General features: G+C 32.4%; 5 protein-coding genes and 3 non-coding genes across 12 annotated transcripts; 4 read left to right on the top strand and 4 right to left on the bottom strand.

Moving 5' to 3' along the window:
- Positions 1-69: 69 nt before the first annotated feature.
- On the bottom strand, positions 70-2934 carry LOC114183218 (uncharacterized). Of its 5 annotated transcripts, none has more exons than XR_003604314.2 (4): positions 2376-2933; positions 823-847; positions 604-737; positions 70-250 (listed from the first exon to the last, which is right to left on the bottom strand). XR_003604314.2 is itself a non-coding variant. In XM_028070151.2 (4 exons), the coding sequence occupies exons 1-4, from the start codon at positions 2870-2872 to the stop codon at positions 158-160; spliced, it is 702 nt and encodes a 233-aa protein (XP_027925952.1). In that variant the 5' UTR covers positions 2873-2934; the 3' UTR covers positions 70-157. The 5 variants fall into 5 exon arrangements, 4 of the variants coding, with proteins under 4 accessions (XP_027925952.1, XP_085531696.1, XP_085531698.1 ...); XM_028070151.2 differs by having other exon boundaries at positions 604-690; positions 2376-2934; XM_085675570.1 differs by lacking the exon at positions 70-250 and having other exon boundaries at positions 550-737.
- A 1160-nt stretch (positions 2935-4094) lies between these two features.
- On the top strand, positions 4095-8136 carry ASN3 (asparagine synthetase 3). The gene is made up of 14 exons (XM_028083131.2): positions 4095-4341; positions 4645-4783; positions 4947-5042; positions 5135-5276; positions 5558-5653; positions 5768-5862; positions 6076-6237; positions 6308-6388; positions 6482-6703; positions 6840-6974; positions 7113-7193; positions 7282-7368; positions 7450-7557; positions 7766-8136. The coding sequence occupies exons 1-14, from the start codon at positions 4262-4264 to the stop codon at positions 7967-7969; spliced, it is 1728 nt and encodes a 575-aa protein (XP_027938932.1). The 5' UTR covers positions 4095-4261; the 3' UTR covers positions 7970-8136.
- A 351-nt stretch (positions 8137-8487) lies between these two features.
- On the bottom strand, positions 8488-11912 carry LOC114193373 (TLD-domain containing nucleolar protein). Its single transcript, XM_028083142.2, has 8 exons — positions 11578-11912; positions 10934-11451; positions 10704-10776; positions 10234-10314; positions 10074-10137; positions 9604-9691; positions 9415-9499; positions 8488-8801 (listed from the first exon to the last, which is right to left on the bottom strand). Exons 1-8 carry the CDS (start codon positions 11707-11709, stop codon positions 8718-8720), a joined length of 1125 nt encoding a protein of 374 aa, XP_027938943.1. The 5' UTR covers positions 11710-11912; the 3' UTR covers positions 8488-8717.
- A 58-nt stretch (positions 11913-11970) lies between these two features.
- TRNAR-ACG (transfer RNA arginine (anticodon ACG)) lies at positions 11971-12043 on the top strand. Its single transcript has one exon. It is a non-coding gene; the product is annotated as a tRNA-Arg (tRNA).
- A 69-nt stretch (positions 12044-12112) lies between these two features.
- Positions 12113-12185, top strand: TRNAR-ACG (transfer RNA arginine (anticodon ACG)). Its single transcript has one exon. It is a non-coding gene; the product is annotated as a tRNA-Arg (tRNA).
- Positions 12186-12312: 127 nt separating this feature from the next.
- TRNAR-ACG (transfer RNA arginine (anticodon ACG)) lies at positions 12313-12385 on the top strand. The gene has a single exon. It is a non-coding gene; the product is annotated as a tRNA-Arg (tRNA).
- A 554-nt stretch (positions 12386-12939) lies between these two features.
- On the bottom strand, positions 12940-15906 carry LOC114193384 (hematological/neurological-like protein). The gene is made up of 5 exons (XM_028083153.2): positions 15681-15906; positions 15524-15597; positions 14621-14750; positions 14171-14485; positions 12940-13569 (listed from the first exon to the last, which is right to left on the bottom strand). The coding sequence occupies exons 1-5, from the start codon at positions 15798-15800 to the stop codon at positions 13297-13299; spliced, it is 912 nt and encodes a 303-aa protein (XP_027938954.1). The 5' UTR covers positions 15801-15906; the 3' UTR covers positions 12940-13296.
- A 3604-nt stretch (positions 15907-19510) lies between these two features.
- LOC114178800 (nitric oxide synthase-interacting protein) lies at positions 19511-20362 on the bottom strand. The gene has a single exon (XM_028064902.2). The coding sequence runs from the start codon at positions 20258-20260 to the stop codon at positions 19685-19687; it is 576 nt and encodes a 191-aa protein (XP_027920703.1). The 5' UTR covers positions 20261-20362; the 3' UTR covers positions 19511-19684.
- Between the last annotated feature and the right edge of the window lie 1575 nt (positions 20363-21937).

Raw genomic sequence — 21937 nt, 5'->3', positions numbered from 1 at the left:
AACAGTTTTTTTCCTATTGACATGATATATAACACGTCACAATTCAGAAACAAAGTGTTAGATTCAAGATTGCACAACAAATTACAGAATTTTATTGATAACAAGTGTGAAATTAACAAGAATTTGAAATACAGAATTGCAGAGATAGGCTACTGCCCTAACAAGTAGTTTCCTTCCTTCGACACTGCAAAAACAACGAAACACATCCTCCCAACTGCTCTATTTTCGTATATCTATATTCCATGACTAACTGCCAAATAAAGAAATAACTGTTCATTTCTCCAAATTCTAAACAATAAATACCGCATGAAGATAATTACTACCTATTAATTAATATAAAACAATAATAATTGCCACATTTAAAGAATATAACTGTTTCATACATTTATAAAGGATACACTTTTTTATAATGAATTTTTGCGTCATTTTTCAATTTAAACTATTTTGTCCTTTACCAAATAATTTTTTTTTTATTATTTGATAAAATTACAAATTAGTAATCCCAAAACCTATCTACTATAAAATAACCACATCTAGGCACAAAAGTAATTGCAAATGTTGAATGATTCGAAATCTGACATTTATAAAATATACAACACTTACTGCCTCCATTATATACAATAACCGCAACAGAAGAATATCTTGTGTAGCTTGACACGAGACTTCTAAATCTTTCTTGCCTACAGTATCCTGTGAAGTTCAAATACAGTACACTTTTGTCGTACAAAAAGAAGTGCCTACACAACATTTTGAAATGTAGTATAACATTTAAACAAATATAAATAAATTTTGTAATATGAGTTCCAGAGAAATATAGCTTACCAGAGCTGCAAACCAATCATTCAATCTGAAAGGAGCATTTATTTTTAAAAGAAGTCAGTACCAGAGGTAGCCAGACATTTAGATTATCAAGAGATATGTCAAGAACCTAGCATAAAGAGGGGAAAGGGAAATGGATAGTTTTAAATGCAAAATAATTTATAAAAGTAATTTTTCATTTTAAATTACATCGTATCTTATGAGAATAAGTTAATGAGATGACTACTACTGATAAGGACAAACAAGTATCATCAAAACATGGCAGAATTATATGATGATTTTTTATTTTAAATTACTTTGTAAGATAAGTCGATGGTTATTACTAAAATAACAATTCAGCTATTCTCAAAAAATATAACAGTTCAAACCTTAATAATTTTACAATCACTTATACAAACTCTTCTTCCTACTCACTTCACTGCTCAAACCTGATGATATGGAGCACCGTGAGGATAAACGGAAGCAACTAGTACAATTCCTCACTGAAACTATTACTGTTTTCTATTATTACACCTTGCAATCATAAAATTTATGCAGTTAAAACTCCAGAGACATCATAAACAGGATTCATTAGTAGAAAATACATCTGAGAGTGCATTGCAAAATATGATAACTCTCTCCTATCCTTCCAATTAGGTCCTAATCGTGCACGATTAACACCTGTGTAAACACAAAGCAAAGATCACCACGGACGGTGCTTATTTCCAAAACCTAGCAAAACACAATAAATCACAAATCTATAACATGAACTTTCCACCTTTATCCTCAATGCAAAACAAAACAATAACAAAATGGCCCACCCAAACAACTCAATCAAAATGGAAACAACACTCTAGTTCCGGCTCAGGTTTATCCACCTAAAATCACATGAAACACATCTACCAAAAAAGTAATGGAAAACCGTTATCTAATGATGCGATGAGATTAAACAAGAGCTCAACGCATTGAACCAAAACCAAGAGCTTAATAGTTTGATTGAAAAGGAATTAGTCAAACTGAAATTGGCAATCGATCAATGAAATTTCTAGTAATAAAAGATTAGAAAGAAGAGAACGGTGAAATAAAGAACTGGTAGTCAGTGTAAAATTAGTCACACATGAAGCGAGTGATTATGCCGGTTTTGCCACCTATTGATCGCCTATGAAACGGTACTTTGGAAGACATTGCCAGCACACAACCTTCAAACTGAGATCTTCAAAAACCAGGTCTCTTACATTATTACTACTTATATATGAGCAAAAAAAATATATTAATTAAAAAGATGTTACAGTCTTCGTTAAAACAAAGAAACTATATCATTCTATCAACTTAATTAAACATCAATGTTCAGTTGAAATGGATAACAGAGGGCAACTGCTACCTAGGAATTAAGGGGAGTTAGAATCATGCATAAATGTTTAAGTAAAAAAATTATTGGCATAATCACCACTAATGAACAAAATCAAACCTATCAATCCTCTTGCTATTTCTGTTACACTATTAAGTGAACAGCCACTATAAACACAGCACCTATAAACAACAATAACAATAACTACCTAGTAAAACTACTACCAGACCTCATACTAGACCAGGGGAACTTAGCATTAGCTGCACTCTCGGGCCGGCCCAAACGTCGATGTTGTTGGGCCCTGAAGGGTTGTTGGGCCTCCTTCCTGTCATCGAGCCAGTGACTCCTGGTGTGGGCCTCTTGCTGGACGACGCTGGACATAGTTTGCTTGTTGACCCTCTTCTTATCCTCCTCGACGATTCGGATCGGGTAGAGATCCGGCGAAATGGAGAGCGGGTTCTTGAGGGTGACGTAGGCCTTTTTGTAATCAGGTTTGGCGATCAACAAGCCGCCCCGTTTCTTCTTCTTGCCCTCCATGTTCAGCGTCTGAACCTTCTCGACCTGGAAGCCGTAGAGGGATTCGAGAACGCGCTTGATCTCGATCTTGGAGGCCGAGGGAATGGTCTTGAGCGCAATTTCTCGAATGTTGGTGAAGCTGTTCGGCATCAAAAGCTTTATCGGTAGGTTTGCGAACTGCACCACCCTTCTTCCCATTCTACTTCCCATGCTCGCTCTCAATTTCTCACCACGACACTTTCCCCTCTGCTTCTTTGCCTTCAAATCTGATACTAAGCTACATACTCATTTCCTTATTGGGCCCAACCTATTTTCCTTCTTCCTCACCTCCATATTTTCCTCTGCACCCCCATTTTTACCCTTTTTTATTTTATAATTATTTTAATACCATGCACTGATATTTTTAATGTAAATCACATATCTCACGCTTATCTGTGTGATACTTTATTAATAATTATTAACTAACTAAGTATCTAATTAATAAAATAGTAATAAGTTTATAATGGAAATAGTTTATAACTTTTTATATTAAAATTTTTAATATATATAATTTTAATTTTAATTTCACAATAATAATCATATATTTATTATTTTCTTAAAAATTATTACACACCTTATAATATATATATATATATATATATATATATCACATATTATATTATATTATTTCTAAAATAAATATATCAATATATCAAATACATATACTATTTAATTCATATATTATATCGGATATATATCATATTTAATTCATATATTCATATCAAGCCCATATCTATTGCTATTCTCTATTTCCTTGTTTGCGAGCTGTTATTGTGGATATTAAATTTGAGAAAGTTATTGTTAAAGGGGAAGTATTTATAATAGTTCTAAGTCAATTTTCTTTTTACAAGTTTCCGTTTTTTCGTTAAAGAATTTATGTAAAAGTGGGACAGAATCTGATTTTTTTAGTTATTTTTAATTTACACAGAGAAGAACGAAATTTATTCTGTAAAAGGACTTTTATTGCTTTTCGTGGGTTCAACAGAAAAGATTGTGTGGAGAACCCACTCACGCTGTATGTTTTTCTTCTTAGTAAAAATCAACACAGTACTTGCAGATCCATTTCCTCGCTTCTGCTAAACAAAGAAGGCCTTAGTCATTTTGGATTCAGATGGTGTTATTTTAAAACTTACTGTATTTAATTAATGATATATTCATCGCGTAATGTGATTAAAAAATTTTATTTATTTTAATGGAATAAGCACTTTCGGTCCGAATTATTGGCCCCTCTATTCAGCCCACTAAATTTGAGTTTTGTATTAGCAAGGACAGTTAAAAGGAATCCAAATTGGAATCTGGTGTTGACAAAAACACTTGGATTCTTCCCTTTGGCATATTTCTCAAAAAAAAAATAAAAAAATACTTATATAAAATGAGAAAAGGAAAGCAGAAAATACGAGAGAATCTTCGGAGTTCTGACAACCTGGGAGAAGTAACCATATTAAAAAAAACGAAAAAAAATTACCATTAACAGTAACACGTGATAAAATAAATACTGAAACCTATCACTTTACCCTGTGTTGTGTCTTCCCTGTGTTTCAGATTTTACTCGCAGCCGCCATGTGCGGAATCCTCGCAGTGTTGGGTTGCGTCGACAACTCTCAGGCCAAGCGCGCTCGCATCATCGAATTGTCTCGCAGGTCGCATTTCTTTATCTTTCTCTTCTTCCATTCGTTTCTCTCGGAACACGAATCTTCGTTTTTATATTTATGCTACTAATCGTTTTTGCTTTCACTTTATGTAGCAAAACAAAAAGATAAACCTTTTTTTTTCTCACCTTTTTATTCTGTTCCTGCTTCATTAAATTATATGTTAGTTCTTTAGAAGGATTTCTTAATGCTAGGCTATGTCTGTTCTGTTAATTAAAGGAGTTTCTTAGGCAACAGAGAATCTCTCTCATTTTTCTGATTTGTGTGTGGTTGTGATGGATTTGAAAAATGTAGGTTGAGGCATAGAGGTCCTGATTGGAGTGGCATACATTGCCATGATGATTGTTACCTTGCTCATCAAAGGCTTGCTATTGTTGACCCTACTTCAGGGGATCAACCTTTGTACAACGAAGACAAGACTGTTATTGTCACCGTATGCGTCTTTGTGCCATTATAAAATATATCTGCATTTTTTAGGAATATTCATTTCACTAAAAGATGCATTGTTTTTGTTTTCTGGATATAGTGGATGCACTTACATGATTTTTATTTTGCTTTCTTATCCTTATACCACATTATTGAAACTACGCCATTAGGTAAATGGGGAGATATACAACCACAAAGAATTGAGACAGAAACTGAGTTCTCATCAATTTCGAACTGGTAGTGATTGTGAAGTGATTGCCCATCTTGTAAGTGTTGTAGAATCAGCCACATTTGGTACTCAGTCTATCATTAGCCCATAAATTATGAATTTTTGTTTTTGTTGTAATTATGACGCCAGTATGAAGAATATGGGGAGGAATTTGTTAACATGCTGGATGGGATGTTCGCCTTTATTCTTCTTGATACTCGAGATAAAAGTTTCATTGCTGCTCGTGATGCTATTGGCATTACCCCTCTTTATTTGGGCTGGGGTCATGATGGTATGTGGCTTTACCTTCTGCTTGTTATGGCATTCTTACATTTTGGAACATATTATAGTTTTTCCAAGGCAAGTAAAAGAAGCGTCTTTTACTCTCCTGCACATAACAACCTTTTTTTTTTATTCTGAACTAAAATAAGCTTTGGATAGAAAATTTATATTTCCTTATTTACTTGGACATACATGTGTTATTTGTTGTAACTTGGCGTGGTTGTTCTTTTCTTTTTTTAATCACATGAACGGATTAAATATGTTATTATGGAAGGACGGGTTTCTTTGCAGGATCAACATGGTTTGCATCTGAAATGAAAGCTCTGAGTGATGATTGTGAGAGATTCATGTCATTTCCTCCAGGGCATATATATTCCAGCAAACAGGGTATCAATAATGTCATTTATTGTCTTCTCTGTTTATGACTCTTGTAATTCCCATACTTTTACATGCAGAAATTGTACCACTAGTAAATACCGTTAAAATTTGCTATATTTGCAGGAGGATTAAGAAGGTGGTACAATCCAACATGGTTTTCGGAGAATGTTCCATCAACTCCCTATGATCCAATAGTTTTGCGTGAGACCTTCGAGAGGGTAAGCTAGTGAATCATGGTATTTGTCTTCCCATTTTTGAAAACTCAATTCTACTGCATTTGCTTGAAAAATGATAGTCACATTCTCATCCTTTCCGTGTGTGTGGAACTTCCTTTGGTGAAATGGAGTCACATACTAACTAACTGATGGCATGGTTGATTGTCATGACATCGTTTTTTAGCGCTTTGCTTTGTTTCACTGTATATCACGCAGGCTGTGGTTAAGAGAATGATGACTGATGTACCCTTTGGAGTTCTTTTGTCCGGAGGATTAGACTCATCACTTGTTGCTTCTGTGGTCAATCGTTATTTGGCGGAATCTGAGGCAGCTCGTCAATGGGGATCACAGTTGCATACTTTCTGCATTGGTTTAAAGGTCAGAATGAGTTATGTTATCCTTCTTCAACGCAAGATATTCTTCATGATCTGACTTTTCCATTATGCAGGGCTCTCCGGACTTGAAAGCTGCAAAAGAGGTAGCAGATTATCTTGGTACTCGTCACCACGAACTTTATTTCACGGTTCAGGTGATCATCTCTCACAATCCATTAATTTTAATTTTTTTTTCTAATGAGTTTTCTATTGCCACTGAGAAGCAATCTTTTATATTGCTGTATCAGGAAGGTATAGATGCACTTGAAGAAGTCATTTACCATATTGAAACATATGATGTAACGACTATCAGAGCAAGTACTCCAATGTTTCTTATGTCCAGGAAAATTAAAGCCTTGGGAGTGAAAATGGTTCTTTCTGGAGAAGGTTCAGATGAAATATTTGGCGGTTACCTGTATTTTCATAAGGCACCTAACAAGAAAGAGTTTCACGAAGAAACTTGTCGAAAAGTAATGTGTAATAATTGTTATGTATTTCTGTTTGATTCTTTTTATGAGCTTAACTATATATTTTCTCCCTTTTCTCTTTATTCTTTTTATGCATTTCTTGTTTATTCAATTTTTAGTAGCTTTGATGATTTGACAGATCAAAGCTCTCCATCTTTATGACTGCCTTAGAGCCAACAAGTCAACTGCAGCATGGGGAGTAGAGGCACGTGTACCATTCTTGGATAAAGAATTTATCGACGTAGCAATGAGTATGGATCCCGAGTCGAAAATGGTATCTTACCTTTATATTTTTCTGTTTTCATTCCATCTGCATAATTGTTCTAGCCCATCTTATGATTAGGTTGCTTGCACGTGCATTTAGTGGTGGATCTTCAGAATTTGGTTACAACATTGTTTCATTTTTGTACAGATAAGGCGTGATCTTGGAAGGATAGAGAAGTGGGTATTACGCAATGCATTTGATGATGAAAAGAATCCATATTTACCAAAGGTTTGTATCAACTACTGCATCATGCTTATTCTCGTGTCTTGAAGGGTTTCGTAGTAATTCTGTTTTGTTTTTGTCTTTGTTTTTTCAGCACATATTGTACAGGCAGAAGGAACAGTTCAGTGATGGGGTTGGTTACAGTTGGATTGATGCCTTGAAGGATCACGCTGATAAACAAGTAGGTTTTAACTTGTGATGTTGAAATTTTCTGATGTAATGCCAAAAGTTGTAATAAACTGTCTCTGTATAAAATGGTCAGGTTCCAGATGCAACAATGCTTGCTGCCAGTTTTATTTACCCTGAAAACACTCCTACTACTAAAGAAGGATACCTCTACAGGACAATTTTTGAGAAGTTCTTTCCAAAGGTAAATTCTATAGTTCTGTTTTGAACAACTACAATTTGAGCTTAACTTTTGTACATATTAACCAATTAAAAACCATGTGAAGAATCTTTACACTATGTGTTGTTGTATCATCAGAACCTTGGCTTCTAATATCCACGCATTGGTTTACTTGTTTACAAATTCAAATCTTTCTAAACCTGCTTCTGATAATGTTTAATCATTTTAACAGAATGCAGCAAGGGCAACAGTTCCAGGGGGTCCTAGTGTGGCATGCAGTACTGCAAAAGCTGTGGAATGGGATGCAGCATGGTCCAAAAATCTTGACCCATCTGGTCGTGCAGCGCTTGGTGTTCATGAAGCTTCATATGAGCATGTAGTGGATACCAAACTTGACAAACCCAAAAATGGACCAATTTCGAAGGTCCATAGTTGATTGTCAACAAAAAGTGTACGCAATTTCTGTTAAGTCAAGTGGGAATTTAAATTCAAGTAGATGAAACTAATGAGAAGCGGGGTTGTTTTTATTTGTAGGTTAAATTTAAACTATTTGCTTTTTTTTTCTTAAATAAATATCTATGTTTAAAAGTTTTTAATCTCTAATTGGACCTTTTCATTACATTTCGATTAAAATTTTGTTGTATAAAAGGACTCAACTGATTTTTTTTTCTAACTAGCTCAGACATTAGTATTTTTAAGAAAAAACATCTGATCCGTTCCTTGTGGTAGGCCTGTTTGAAAATTATTAAATACCGAGGATCATACAAATTACTTTAGCCTTTATTTTTTACTGCATTTTCACAAAGTTTTAGAACTCTCTACATAGGAGTAAAATTATATTCATGCTGATATACGTATAAAAATACCATCTTTTCTTCGGCATTTACCTGGGACACAAGGTCCACATCATAGAGTTCTTTCTCGTCGTTTGGCATCTGCTTAAAGACAAACACGTAAAAATTTGCTCCATCTTATATTCTCAACAAAATTGGTAAACTTTTTTTTCAAGTAGGGACTCCATATATACATGCTTGGTAATATTTACATATAGGTTAGTGCTTAGTCAGAACATATTTTGATACATAACATGTCTCCATTACACTGTAATATGAACTTCGCATTGCTCACTTCACAACACTACAGTTCAGAGGGAAAGTGACCACTACAGATTCCCAGGTAAATATTTACCATCGGCAGATCCCAGGTGCTTCTGTTCTGCTCATTGCTAGCACTTCCTCATATTTTGAAGCATATACAAAGCCCCATAACTGCATGATTATCACAGACCAATTAACTTCCTCACTTACAAATAAGTAAACTCTGATAAAAGTACACTCTTTGCAGTTAACCCAATTACAATTTAACTTTTACCTTGATAAATTGCGAAGTCTTTTAATACAGAATTTGATTAGACAAATTACAAAAATACATTTTCAATTCTGACCAGAGAAAAATACGAAATAGAACTACGTCTAAATTTTGTTCGTATAAGGTTACCTTCGTTTCAGCAGTCATTTCACACTGTTTTAATTTACTTTTTAATTTCACACTGCGTCATATCATTCTTGAAACCTTACAATTTTTACTTCTATATAAAGGTCTTACAAGACTTATACGTTCAACTAAATTTTTATTCAATTGTTGGCAGAAATATATGTTTTTAAGACAAAAATGTTTTTTATTCTTGTGATCTAGAGTATTTTGTCATGTCAGTATAATCCAACAGAGAGATGTTGAAGATTCAAGTATTAAACTTACGACCTAGAGAATGTCTTCTGCAGTGGAAATACCCTAAATGGTTCACAGTAGCTAGCACAAAACAAAGGTTGTAGGGGTGAGGGTGTGTGCAATAAAAAGCAAAAGGAGGAACTTTGTGTTCACCTCTACTTCCTTCACTTCAAAATCTTGAGAATTTGCAAGACAAGGATTCCCATAAGTTTCTGAGACTGAACTTGAACCATTCAATCTTCAAGTAAGAGAGATTATAAAATCAAAAACTCAGGCTCATGACTGAAAGCAGGCTAGCACAGATTCGAAAAAAATTGTACAATGAAAGTACAGAGCTCTTACAGGTCACCATCCAGATAAAGTGCAAAATGACCTCCTCCACCAATTGCTAAATAGTCAGTGTTGCAAAGTGTGAAATAGCGATTGACTCCTGCAAATAGTGTGGTCAATTCAGTAAAGCATGTCATATGCTGAGCAACTTTAGCAGTATAGCCTCACTTTTCTTTTGCATTTCAAAACTCAAATAAAGCCTCTAGCTGCAGCTAAAACTTACAAACAAAATTACACCGTTGTAACATTTTCTTCATTCAATTTTCCAATATTCTACTAGGCCAACTATTAATACCAGAAAATTCATCATTTCTAATGATTCATAGATATCAGAAGAATAGGAAAGTATCATTTAAGTAAAATAAAATCTCATTACCAAGTTAATCAGTTCATGTAGCAGACAAAATTATGGCATAAAAGAAAAGAAAACCAAGCATCCCTCAAAGGGAATTGACTCTGGTAATAATGGATAATGTAGATACCTGTTGGGCGATATATTACAGGATGACCAGATATATTTGTGAAAACAAATGTATTGTTTGTTCCCTGTACAAAATATTTTTGTCAAATCAATAAAACAAGTAGCACAATTGCCGTCAATCTATCAAATAACCAATAGAATAAAATGACTTTTGGCATGACCTGGTATTTTTTCTTGCTAGATGATCTGAGAGGTGCTTCAACAATGCTGCCAAATACTGCTCCTTTTTTATCTCCAACAATCTAGAATGGAATTTATGACGATAAGAACTAATCCTTGATTGGAAAAAAGTAGTTCTCCTAAAATACTAAAGAACAGAATAATGCATATAACAATTTCAACTCGGTACAGACTATAAGAACGCCACAAACCACCTTATAGCAAGAGAATTACCAGGATGTGGCTGTACAATTTGCCAGCATAAACTTGTTTAACCATTAATCTTGTAAATCTGGGACAACATTTGGACACCTTAAGCTACTGCATGCTATTGTTAACTACAGCATATGAACTATTTACATAACATTCAAGCACCATTTAGCATTTGACCTTTACTAATTTTCTAAAGTAGATTAGAGACAGATAGATACAAACTTAAAAGTAACACAGCTGACAAATAACTAAGCTGTACCAGCAAACTCAATCCAGGCCAAATCATGCTTCTCCGGTAAAGAGTGGAAAGTGATATACCATGCCTCCAAGTGCTGCAAACAATGTATAGAAGTTACAACAATGACAGTACTCCTAATAATAACAATAATAACAGTAATAAATTTATCTATAGCAAGATTAAGAACTTCAGAACAGAATACACGAAATCTTGTGTCTGCCAATGAACCTTGATGCACTGGTATTACATACCTGTATAACAACAACCATTTCCTTCCGTGAATAAGCGGTGGAAGAGAAACATATAGAACATTCTTCATACTATCTGAAAGGAGAACCGAAGGTTCAGAAATTTCAGGAAGATCATCCAAAGGCGCAGTCACAGACTCTTTCACAGGTTCAAAACGCCTCATCTCAACAACACCAGAAATCTTAGAGCCACTCCCATCTTCCGATTTCATTTCAAGGTTATCTCTGCGATCATGATAGCGAAATCCACCAATTTTGCGAATGGCTCTGCCAAGTGATTGTTTGCTTTTGGAAAACAAACTTTTCCTCCCACCATTTTCTTTCAGCAACGAGTCTGGTAAAGGGTTGTGATCAGGTGCAGCACCTTTGCTATCATCACTTTGCGCATGCGAGCTTGCATTATCTCCAGGATCAGATGAAGACAACAAGGAATAGAGAAACGCAGTGAAGGATGAAGTATCAGGTCCATCAGCTAAACCACGGATAATCTCTTCATCATTCTCTGATCCACCTACTTCTCCCTGAGACCAAACAAAATGCACACCCAAACTTTACTTTGAAGTAAACACGAAGAAGCTTAAGGAATGAGAAAAAAAGAAATAAAAAATAAGTGGACATAGGAAATATTGCTGAGAGAGAAAACTTACGGAAGGAGGTGTTGGTGTTGGAGTGAGTGGAGGTATCTTGGAGGGTTTGGGAGCGTCGGAGTCCGAGATGGGGTTGAGAAGGACAGAAACAAATTGGGTTGCTTTGTTGCGTAAAGATTGCCTTTTTCCCATTTCTACTTACGGAACTCGAATCCTGGTATTTTCAGAAACATGGGATTTTGTCCTTGTTTCTACGGCACATTTGAGAACAAGATAACTAGGTGGTGAATTTGTTGGTGCGCCACAGCTTTCATCTTCTCGTGTCACCGAATGAACTATGCAGATGCTGACCCCAAAAGCCATACAGCTTAACTTGGTCATCACGCCGCCATGACCAATCTAAATTGGTACCTTTTCATGCAATCAGTTTATTTTGAAAAGTCAAAACATCAGGACTCTATGGCCCAATGGATAAGGCGCTGGTCTACGGAACCAGAGATTCTGGGTTCGATCCCCAGTGGAGTCGTATTTTTCAAAAGAAAAAATAAATTACCTTTGTAGTTTTATATATATTTTGGGAAATCGAAAATATAAGGACTTCATGGCCCAATGGATAAGGCGCTGGTCTACGGAACCAGAGATTCTGGGTTCGATCCCCAGTGAAGTCGACTTTTTTCAAAAGAATAAAAATAATATTTTTTCATGTTTGTAATTGTTTGGTTTTACCCTTTTGTATTTTCACTTGTTTTTATCCAAAAAACCTTTTGCTTTTTTATAATTTTTTGGGCTGTATGAGACTCCATGGCCCAATGTATAAGGCGCTGGTCTACGGAACCAGAGATTCTGGGTTCGATCCCCAGTGGAGTCGTGTATTTTTAAGAAAAAAATTAATTTCTTTAGAAGATTTTGAAAAAGAAAGAACTAGGTCAAACAACCTCTATAGTTTTCAGTCACTGGATATTACATCTTAAGTAACCCATAGCATTTAAATGTTGATGTAACTTCCTGATAAAAATTTCCTTGTATGAAACCATACATTACTTAAGATTCATTTATACATAAATATATTCGAAAACTTAGCAGTGCATCAGATGGGTATTTATCCTACTACCATCTACAACTATATGCGCATAAAGCTTTGATACACAGTATTTGTATCTATTGTCTCTAATTTTCTCGAAAATTTTCTCTTTCATTTCTACCATACTCTTTAAATCACCCGTATCCCTAATCAGATTATGCAAACCATCCATTTCCATTATTTAATTTTAAAAATACAGCTCGGAAGATTGTTCCACTCACAAGTCTACGACTCACAAGTCTACGTTGGACAACAGCATGAAATATTTTTCTAACTACTCAACAAAACATGACATAAGTGATGTTTTCCTAACAAGTTTAAGACAAATGAACACTAAAAGCTCGTTCAAGTGTGGCCGATCTCTTTCATCGTTCAAATGTAAAGTAAGGTTTTTGCGATGTTCATGGACAGTTGAACCTACAACACTGATAATCGACCACACTGACGCTTCTACTGAAAAACATGCGAGTTCAGACATAACGCCTACGTCAAAAGGGATAAATTAAAGTAAAATGCTAACAACACACATTTAATACTTTTTATCTGCTTTCTTTTATTGGCAAAAATTCATGCGAGTCTTAGTTTGTGGAAGAGATCCGTTATTTAGTAAGACTCACGTAAATATCAACCAATAGAAAGTGTCAGAAAAAAAAGTATTAAGAGACTATATCGCTAGTAATTTTGAAGGTTAAAATAACTTAAACCAAGCTTATGCTGCTCTCTCCACCAGGGGGTTTCCGAGCACCTCGCACAGTATCTTTGATTTCTGCCTTTCCATCAGCAAATATGTCACTGCCAGTTATTTCTCTGAGCTTAGCTCTGCTTAGAGGCTTTTCTGCTGAACCTGGAGGAACATCTCCTTGGAAAATATTATTGCCTGTCAGCTCCGCAAACTTCTGGTTATGTATCTTCTTTGATGTCTTCTCAACAGGTGCCTCACCAAACAAGATATTGCTTTGGCCACCTGCAGGCTACAATTTAAAAAAGCCAAAGTTAAAATGAAAAGTTGATCTCACTAAACACATGCACTATGATATTAGATCTTATTTCAGATAAAAAAAATGCCATTATTGAATTCTAGAGTGAATAATACAGGAAACTTTGAAGACAATTAGACAAACTGTCAACCTTTTTCAATGATGCATGTACTGTTTAACTTCAAATCAATTTTACAGGCTCATATTTTGGAAAAGAAATAAACTATATAGAATTTTTTTAATAAATCCATCTAAATAATTTGCGTTGCTCAAGACCTGCGATTGTATTATGATTAACTCGGGTACATTGCTTGACTAATATCTTAAATAAATTTCTTGCCAAACTAAAAGGCCAGATTTGATCTACATTTGAATTTTGCATTTTAGGAGAGTGTAAGTTATATGTTGGAGAACTGTCAAAGGTCAAAATTCATCGCCAAGAAGGGCACAGGCCTACAAATAGCACAGAAGCTTTAGATCAATCCAGGTTGATAACCAGCTTAAAAGAGGGAATTATGCAGTAACACAGTTCATTAGGCAATCATCTAGTATACAATGATAGATAGTGATTCTTTCTCGCCTAGAAGATACTTACATTGGAAACTTTCACTGATGTTCGCACATTTCTGGGAAGAGGTTCTCCCATGTCTTTACTTTCCTTGGATTCCATAGTGCGTGCAGCCGCCACTGATCGCGGCACAATTTCAGGAGGGGGGCCGAATATGTCATTTCCGGTGAGCTCCTTGGTCTTGGCATTTGATATTTGCTTCTTACTCTTCGAGTCGGAATCACTTTGCATTGTCCCACTCAGTTCACGCTGTTTCGCTACCTCTGGGATTGAGGTAGGCTTCTTAGGAGAAATGCTTTCTTCAGTGCTGAATGATATCTGACTAATCCCATTCATCGCTTGCTGAGATGCAATGCAGTCACAGAGAAAACAAATCAAAACAAGAACATTGTGGTCAGAATTGAGTTTGATTTCATGTTTTAGAATACTGATACAGCCACATTGAACCCCAGAGAAGTAAATCATCTGTAAGTATACCTGACATATGCGTATGCTTGTTCTGTTATTGGAATCTGCAGAATTGCCTTCTGATGCAGAATCTTTTCCATTGGCACCAAATATACCACTTCCAGTCATTTCTTTCATTTTATACCCTGAGCATGGTTTGCTGAGAGTGGCAAATGGAAGCATATGTTCAACAAAACATTCATTTTAAAAAGTTAATTAGCACAAAAGCCTTGAATGTATTACACATAAAATAAACAGTAGATCCTGAAGAAATAGATACTGCAGCACACATGTATATGAAAACCACTTTCTACTAAGATTCTACTTGAATTTTTTTGCATAAACACTTAAGAGGACAAGAAAATAAAAAAAAAGGTTGTTGAGCTTTAAATCAACTTATAAACTTAACTTTTATAAAAGCTTTATCAACTAAATTCACCAGAAAGCTAACATGCGTTGATTTTAGTTTACGAAAATAATTATATTACATTTTACCATTGTTCCTATAAATAAATTTATCCAAACAAAGCCTGATTAATTGCTAATCAAAGCACCAAATCACAAATAAACATAGGCTAGCAACAAAAAGGCGGAACCACTAATAGGATTTACGCAGTTAACTAATCAGGCTTACGACACAAAAGAAGCATTCCATTTCAAAGCAGGGGTTAAAAGCCAAAACTAAATAAGTGTATTAAAACGTGCAAGATGCTGATCATCATATTGTTCTCAAGCAATGATATTACCTATCAGATGACGCAGAAGAAACTAACGAGTTTACCATATTTACGAACTAACAAACTAACAAACAGATCGACGCAAACAAGTTTCAAAGCAGATCGAAGAAATGGAGAAAACGAGAAAAGCACTAGCAGATCTGATATGAGTTGTGAACATAACAGAGAATGAGAGATGAACGTTGTCGTGTTGTACCTCTTGGTTAAGGTCTGAGCTTCTTCTTCGGTGAGCTGGCCGCCATGGAGAACCTTGCTGATTCTATCGGAAGGCTGCGATGTGAATGCAGTGAGAGAGAATGTGAGTGCGAGAAAGAGAGAGAGGAAGAGAGATGAGAGAGTGGACAAACAGTGACCTGGCCTGAGCGAGCAGCAGAGGAGGCGGTGGCCGGAGATTCCGGCGGAGGAGTTTCGGACCAAGTGAGGAGATCGGAGGTGGAGGTGTGTGGGTTTCTCACCGGTGTGCCTCTCTGCATTCTTCCGTTAGTTCTGAATCCGAGTGTCAAAGTGAGTCAGGGAGTGAGAGAGAGATGCATACACTACGCGTTACCCCGATATTTGAATTGAAATTGAAATGAAATGAATAGAAAATGTGTTCAAATTTAAATACAAAAAAAATGGGACCAATCTTAAGATTTGAGAACACTACCGTGAAACTCGCTCCTTCTTCGTATGTCTCAGCTTGACACGTGTCCTTTGATGCACATTCGAATGTGCTTTCTCACTCTCTTCTCCTGTTAATCAAAGGAAAGGAACTCAAACCATATTATTAAAGATTTATAATAAAAATAAACAGTGGAATTTATAATATCAGTTAAATTGATCGGTTAAAGTAGTTGGCAATGAAGATAGTCAGCATCCTATTCTCAAAGATCAAATTGTTAGAAAAAAGTTATATTAATATTACCTTTTTATATAATTTAATTGTAAAATTTATTATAAAATTTGGATTTAAAACAAAAGCTACTTATAGATATTTCAATTTAGAATACAAAACCTAATGTTTAATGTGCTATCATATATACAAGTGCTATTTACATTTTAGGTAGCACTTTAATGTGATCATGATATCATTTAAACATGAATTAGTGGTAGAAATTTGTCCTACTCCTAAAGATATGTTTTTTATGGTACAATATTCTTGTACATAAATAGCATGGTCATAATTTTTTGTTTTTATGTAGAAAAAAAGAAAGAAAAAAATAAAGCGAGAGAAAAGAAAGATACACAAGTTCTATTTTGTAAAGTTAGTTGAAAAAGCAATTCATAGATGAAAAACTAATTTAATGAAAAGTTAAACGTTTAGTAAAAAACTAGTTTATCAACTACTTGACAATTGTACGTTGATAAATAAATATATAATTAGTTATGAAATGAAAATTATTTGTTAAGTAATTACATAGTTTTAATAATTATAGTTATACTTTTTATTTATTTTAATTTTTTATAATCTACAAAATTTTATATAAAATTAAATTTCAATTAATATTTGTGTAAAAACTTATTATTGAGTATAATTTAAAATAGTTATTATTTATCAATAGAATAAATAAACATTATGTTAAAAATGAATAATTATAATAATAATAAATAAATGTATTATTAAATAAATAACTTCACAAGTGAATAAAAAAGGTCATAATTTTAAACACTAAATTTTTATTGTTGTTGTAGAAAGTAAGGTGGTAAAAATAAAATGTTACGTGGTGAATTATTTTGTAATACTCATATGAGTAATTTATTAATTTATTGGAAAAAGTTAAAATCTATTCAAAAAAAAGTTATCTTATCAACCTTAAATATATGTATAAAAATATCATTTATCAATCTCATCTCGAATCTAAATGAAATGTTTTATTAAACACATATTAATTTGATAGTAATGAGAGAGAAAAAAACTAAAATCCCAAAACAAAGAGAAAAAAGTGAAAATTATGTATATTCGTTCCAAGATACATTGCCACACAAACATGGTTTCGAATGTGACAACAAAAATAAAATATTTGTTTATATTTGTCCATGTCATTTATTCTTTTCTTTTCTTCTACTTTTTATGTTTATTCTCCTTTTGTTCTTATCATTCATAAAAAATCAACTGGGCATTAACATGAAAATATAAATAAATAAAAATGGATGTACAAAACATAATGTGGAGAAGGTAGATGTCATCAATTGTCAATATTGATAATTAATTATATAAGAAATTAGTGGTAGCTAAGTTATGATGATATTAAGATGTATACTAATGCATCTCACTTTAACTGTCCATGTAACAATCATTTTCTTTAATTTTCTCTTTCTAAAATAAAATAAACCTTTTCTTTCTTTCATTTTTTAACATTTTTTCTTTCATCTCACATGAAAGTTATATAAATAATTTAGATTGTTAAAATAATATTTTAAAGTGAGATAAAAATAAGAAAATAAAGAGTATTTACTCTGTAAGTTTTTTAATATGATTCTGATTTAATCTCCATATTTTTTTATTCTTATTTTTAATAAATTGATATATGATTGTTTAACATTTGAATGTGTTAGTCCATCTAAAATATATGATATGGTAGGAAGCTGCTAAAGTGTGTTAACTGTAATATTGGAGCTCAGCATCAATCATAAGTGTACTGTATAAATCAATAAGATAGCTTAGCTCTTTCTTTCTTATCATGATAGAGCTTCATACTTGTCATTTTATATTTTAACCACAAAGTTTAAATAAATAAAACAGTATAGTCATTTTATCTTTTCATACAGAGACACTTGACCTACAAATGTACCTAACACCAATTTTTTCACTTCCATTTATACTTTACTTTAAACAAAATATATATATATATATATATATATATATATATATATATTTTAAATATATATGATATTATTTTAGTAAATAATAATATTGTAATATTGATATACAAAGTAAAATCATATTTATTAAAAACATGAAAAAAATGAAAAAAAGAAAAGAAAACAACTCTTAATGAATAAAAAAGAATAAAATAGTTGTTAGAATAGTTTTATAGAAAACATCTAGAAAAAACTTTTAGTGTTTAAAAATAAATAAATAATTATATTGTAAATGGTAGATCAGGAAAAAGTAAGATGGACATAAGAGATAATCATCTTTATACATAATTACAGATAACATTTAATGTTAATAAATAATAAAATATAAAATTAAATATAATAAATAATAAATAAATTATTGAGATATTTTTTATATTCTCTTATATTATCTCTAAGTTTCTCACATATTTTACTATGACATGTTTTCTTTTGTTTTTTTGAAAAATATGAATTTAGACACAAACTCATTCTTTTTCATATTTTAGTTAATCACCTTCAACAAATAAGGTTAAATAAGTAAAAGAAGAGTAACAATATTTTCCCTGTTTGATTGTAAGAAGCAATTAATTGTTTAAAAGTAGAAATAATATAATTTAAATAAATAATGGATATATTATTATTTAAGTAAAAATTTTATAAATAAAAAAATTAACTGTTCAAAATTTTATTTACAAAAGTCACTATTTTTTAAGATTTTCTTTTTAGATTTATTTTACAGATTTTTTTTAAAATATTTATTAATCATTTCTTATCTTATATCAGAGTCTATTATAGAGATTCAGAGAATGAATAAAGTATACTCGATCAAAATTTCTTTTGGAGATAATTTCTTTCTTTGTCCATTTTTTTTTTTGAGTTATTTTTGAGAGATTGTACAATCGGGTGATAATTTAGGGTGTTCTTTTATTAGAAATTTTAAACAACGAACAGGAATGAATTTGTACCAATGAATTTGAGAATAAAATTTGTATTATTTTTTTTAAAGAATTATCAGAATTTATTACAGCTTTTTAAATCCATATTTTTCTGTTTTATGCATATGTATATATTGTTTATGGACGTTACATGAAAATATATGGTGTTGTTAGAACGAAATCTTACAAAATTAGATTAAAAAAAATAATATATATTTAAAATCATATAAATACAATATAATTTCGTACGGACATTGATGTAAATATTATAACAATAAATATTTAAATTTTTTTATAATATGTAGTATATTACATCAATCACTTTATTCGAAAAAAAATCACTTACTCAAATAATTGGTTTATATTTTTAATTTATTTAGCAATAGTTTCCTTTATTTATCTTATATCTATCGTACGTTGGCAACATATTATATAGGAAAAAAAATCTACAGCATGCCCAGACATCAATTAATTAATTAATTAAATATTACACAGTTCTTCAAGTATCAAAACAAATCACTGGGACCACATATGTACAATTACAACATTAATTAAGAAAATGAATTCTCAACAGTGGAAAATGAAAAGGAGAAAATTCATGTTCAGAAAGCCTCCAAAACTGCACCTAAAGCAAACATATCATAATCTTCAGCACTGCAGCATGCATACACATCATGGCCATGTCTGCATCCACACTCATTCCATTTCTTGTTCAACCGCTTTCTCCCAACACTCTTCTTCTTCTCCACAACCACTTTAATCTCCACTTCCACTTCTGCTGCATCATCTTCATCACTTCCACTCATTTTCACCCATTCCTTCAACTCCATCTTCGGTGATTCAACAATTTCCTTCCACGGAATCTCACCCTTTCCAACCACATGCGACCCCCACACCTTGCTTTGTCTCAGCTCCAACACAACCCTTTCCTTCCTAAGCCTTTCCAACAATTCTTGCGGACACGAACAATCTAAGCTGAACGACTCGTTCCAAAAGGGAACATGATGTTTCATGTTTGAGGAAACTCTTTTGGTGCAGAGTTGAACTCTTTTGTCGGTCCCTGAAGGAAGATATACCCTCACAAACAAGTTCTTTGTGGACTTTAAGGTCTCTACGTTTTTGGCTTGTATTATTCTCAGTTCACAGCTGAAGGAAGAAACTTTGTGGGACTGATCCATGAAGATCAAAAGAGGGAATAAAAGCTAAGGGTATGAGAGAGGTTTGTTTGTGTTTGAGTTGTTTTTCAATGTATATGGTTATATGAAGAACACATACACACACACACATATATATATATATATATATATATATATATATATATATATATATAGTGGAATTTGTGTCTGCATTTTATATTCTGGAAAATAATGGTAGAAGTGCTTTCCAGGATCCTTCTCTTATCCTTAAACACTTTTAGATATGATATTAAATGATTTATAACTGGCCAATATGTATCTCAGTTATGATTTATGAGTATTATAATGCCGACTAAGATCTTAGACCATGCATTCAAGATTGTGGGGAAGATTTTGTTTTATTAAACAAAGACCCTTCAGAATCTCGAAAGGCTAGATTTTCCATGCGTGTGGCTCTTTCCATGCAGTTGCCATGGCATTGCAGGGCTTCCACAGAGACCCCAAAAGTGGAAAATTATAATAATTTTTTCTGTTAGTGTTCTAAAGTGCCTTCAACTAGCAATAAACATGATCTTTATCCAACTATGTAACAAGCTGAAACTGTGAAACAATAAAATTTTCCACCACTTGTTGAAAATTGTACGGAGATATACTTTGTTTCTTATAGTTTCATTATAATGTTATCTGATTTGATTTTCTTACATTGTTAATTGTTTACTACTGCTATGTGCGCCACCTGGTTCAGTGCCGATTTATGATAAGAGCTTAAATACGATTTTGATCTAAATAAAAATAATAAGTTTTCATTTTAATAGCTGTTTTTTATATATTTTATTTTTTATTAAATTTGAAATCATTTTTCTCATAAAATATTTGAATTTTTGTTTTAATCTTACTGAAATGTACATTTTTTGTTTATTTTAATTTCTTTAAAAATTTCAATCGTTATTCTTAATTTAAAATATTAATTTTAAGATAATAAATAATATATATTTTACGAATTTTCAGAGTTTTTTTTGTTAATATGTGTGAATATTATATTCCAAGACTAGTATGTAATTTAAAATGAATATTTAACCTTTTTATTTAGTATATAAATAGTTAATCAGTACCATATACCATAGGGATAAATTTTGTATATTTCAATTTAAGAGTGACAAAAAAATAATGAAATTTTTTATACATACCATATACTATTGGCAGTACATCAAATCATTAAAAATGATTTTGGAGTGCATTATTTGAAATGAAATCAATGATATAAAAATTATTTTGTTAAAGCTAATTCTAACATTAAGTGTTCTACATTAAGATGTTTATATTGAAAAGTAAGTTAATAGTAATAGAGGAAATCAAATTACCTTTCTTCCTCACTTTTCTTTTAATCCAGTTATTTTAATAAACAGCTCACATTTAAATGTTAATTAAAAGAAAATAAAAATAAGTACGGAGAATAACGTATAATTATTTTTACAATAGTTTTATTCTTTCTAATAGTAAAATCTACTATAATTATTTTTACGAATAACTTATCCTTTCTTACAATGCTTAAAATACGGTCAAATGTATATATCTCTTCTAGTAAAGATTTAAACCTTAATTCTTTAAAGTTGTTACACAATACTCAACTTTTATATGTAGGGTCATATAGTTTAAATCAAAATCAATATTAATTGAAAACTAATCCCTAATGTGAAATTATATATTTAATATGATACT

This window comes from Vigna unguiculata, chromosome 1 (genome assembly GCF_037176805.1).
Source record: "Vigna unguiculata cultivar grain cowpea cultivar isolate G323 ecotype 2 chromosome 1, ASM3717680v1, whole genome shotgun sequence".
Classification (NCBI taxonomy): Eukaryota; Viridiplantae; Streptophyta; class Magnoliopsida; order Fabales; family Fabaceae; genus Vigna; species Vigna unguiculata.
The sequence above is the reverse complement of the archived record's forward strand: the minus strand, read 5'-3'. Positions and strand labels throughout refer to the sequence as shown.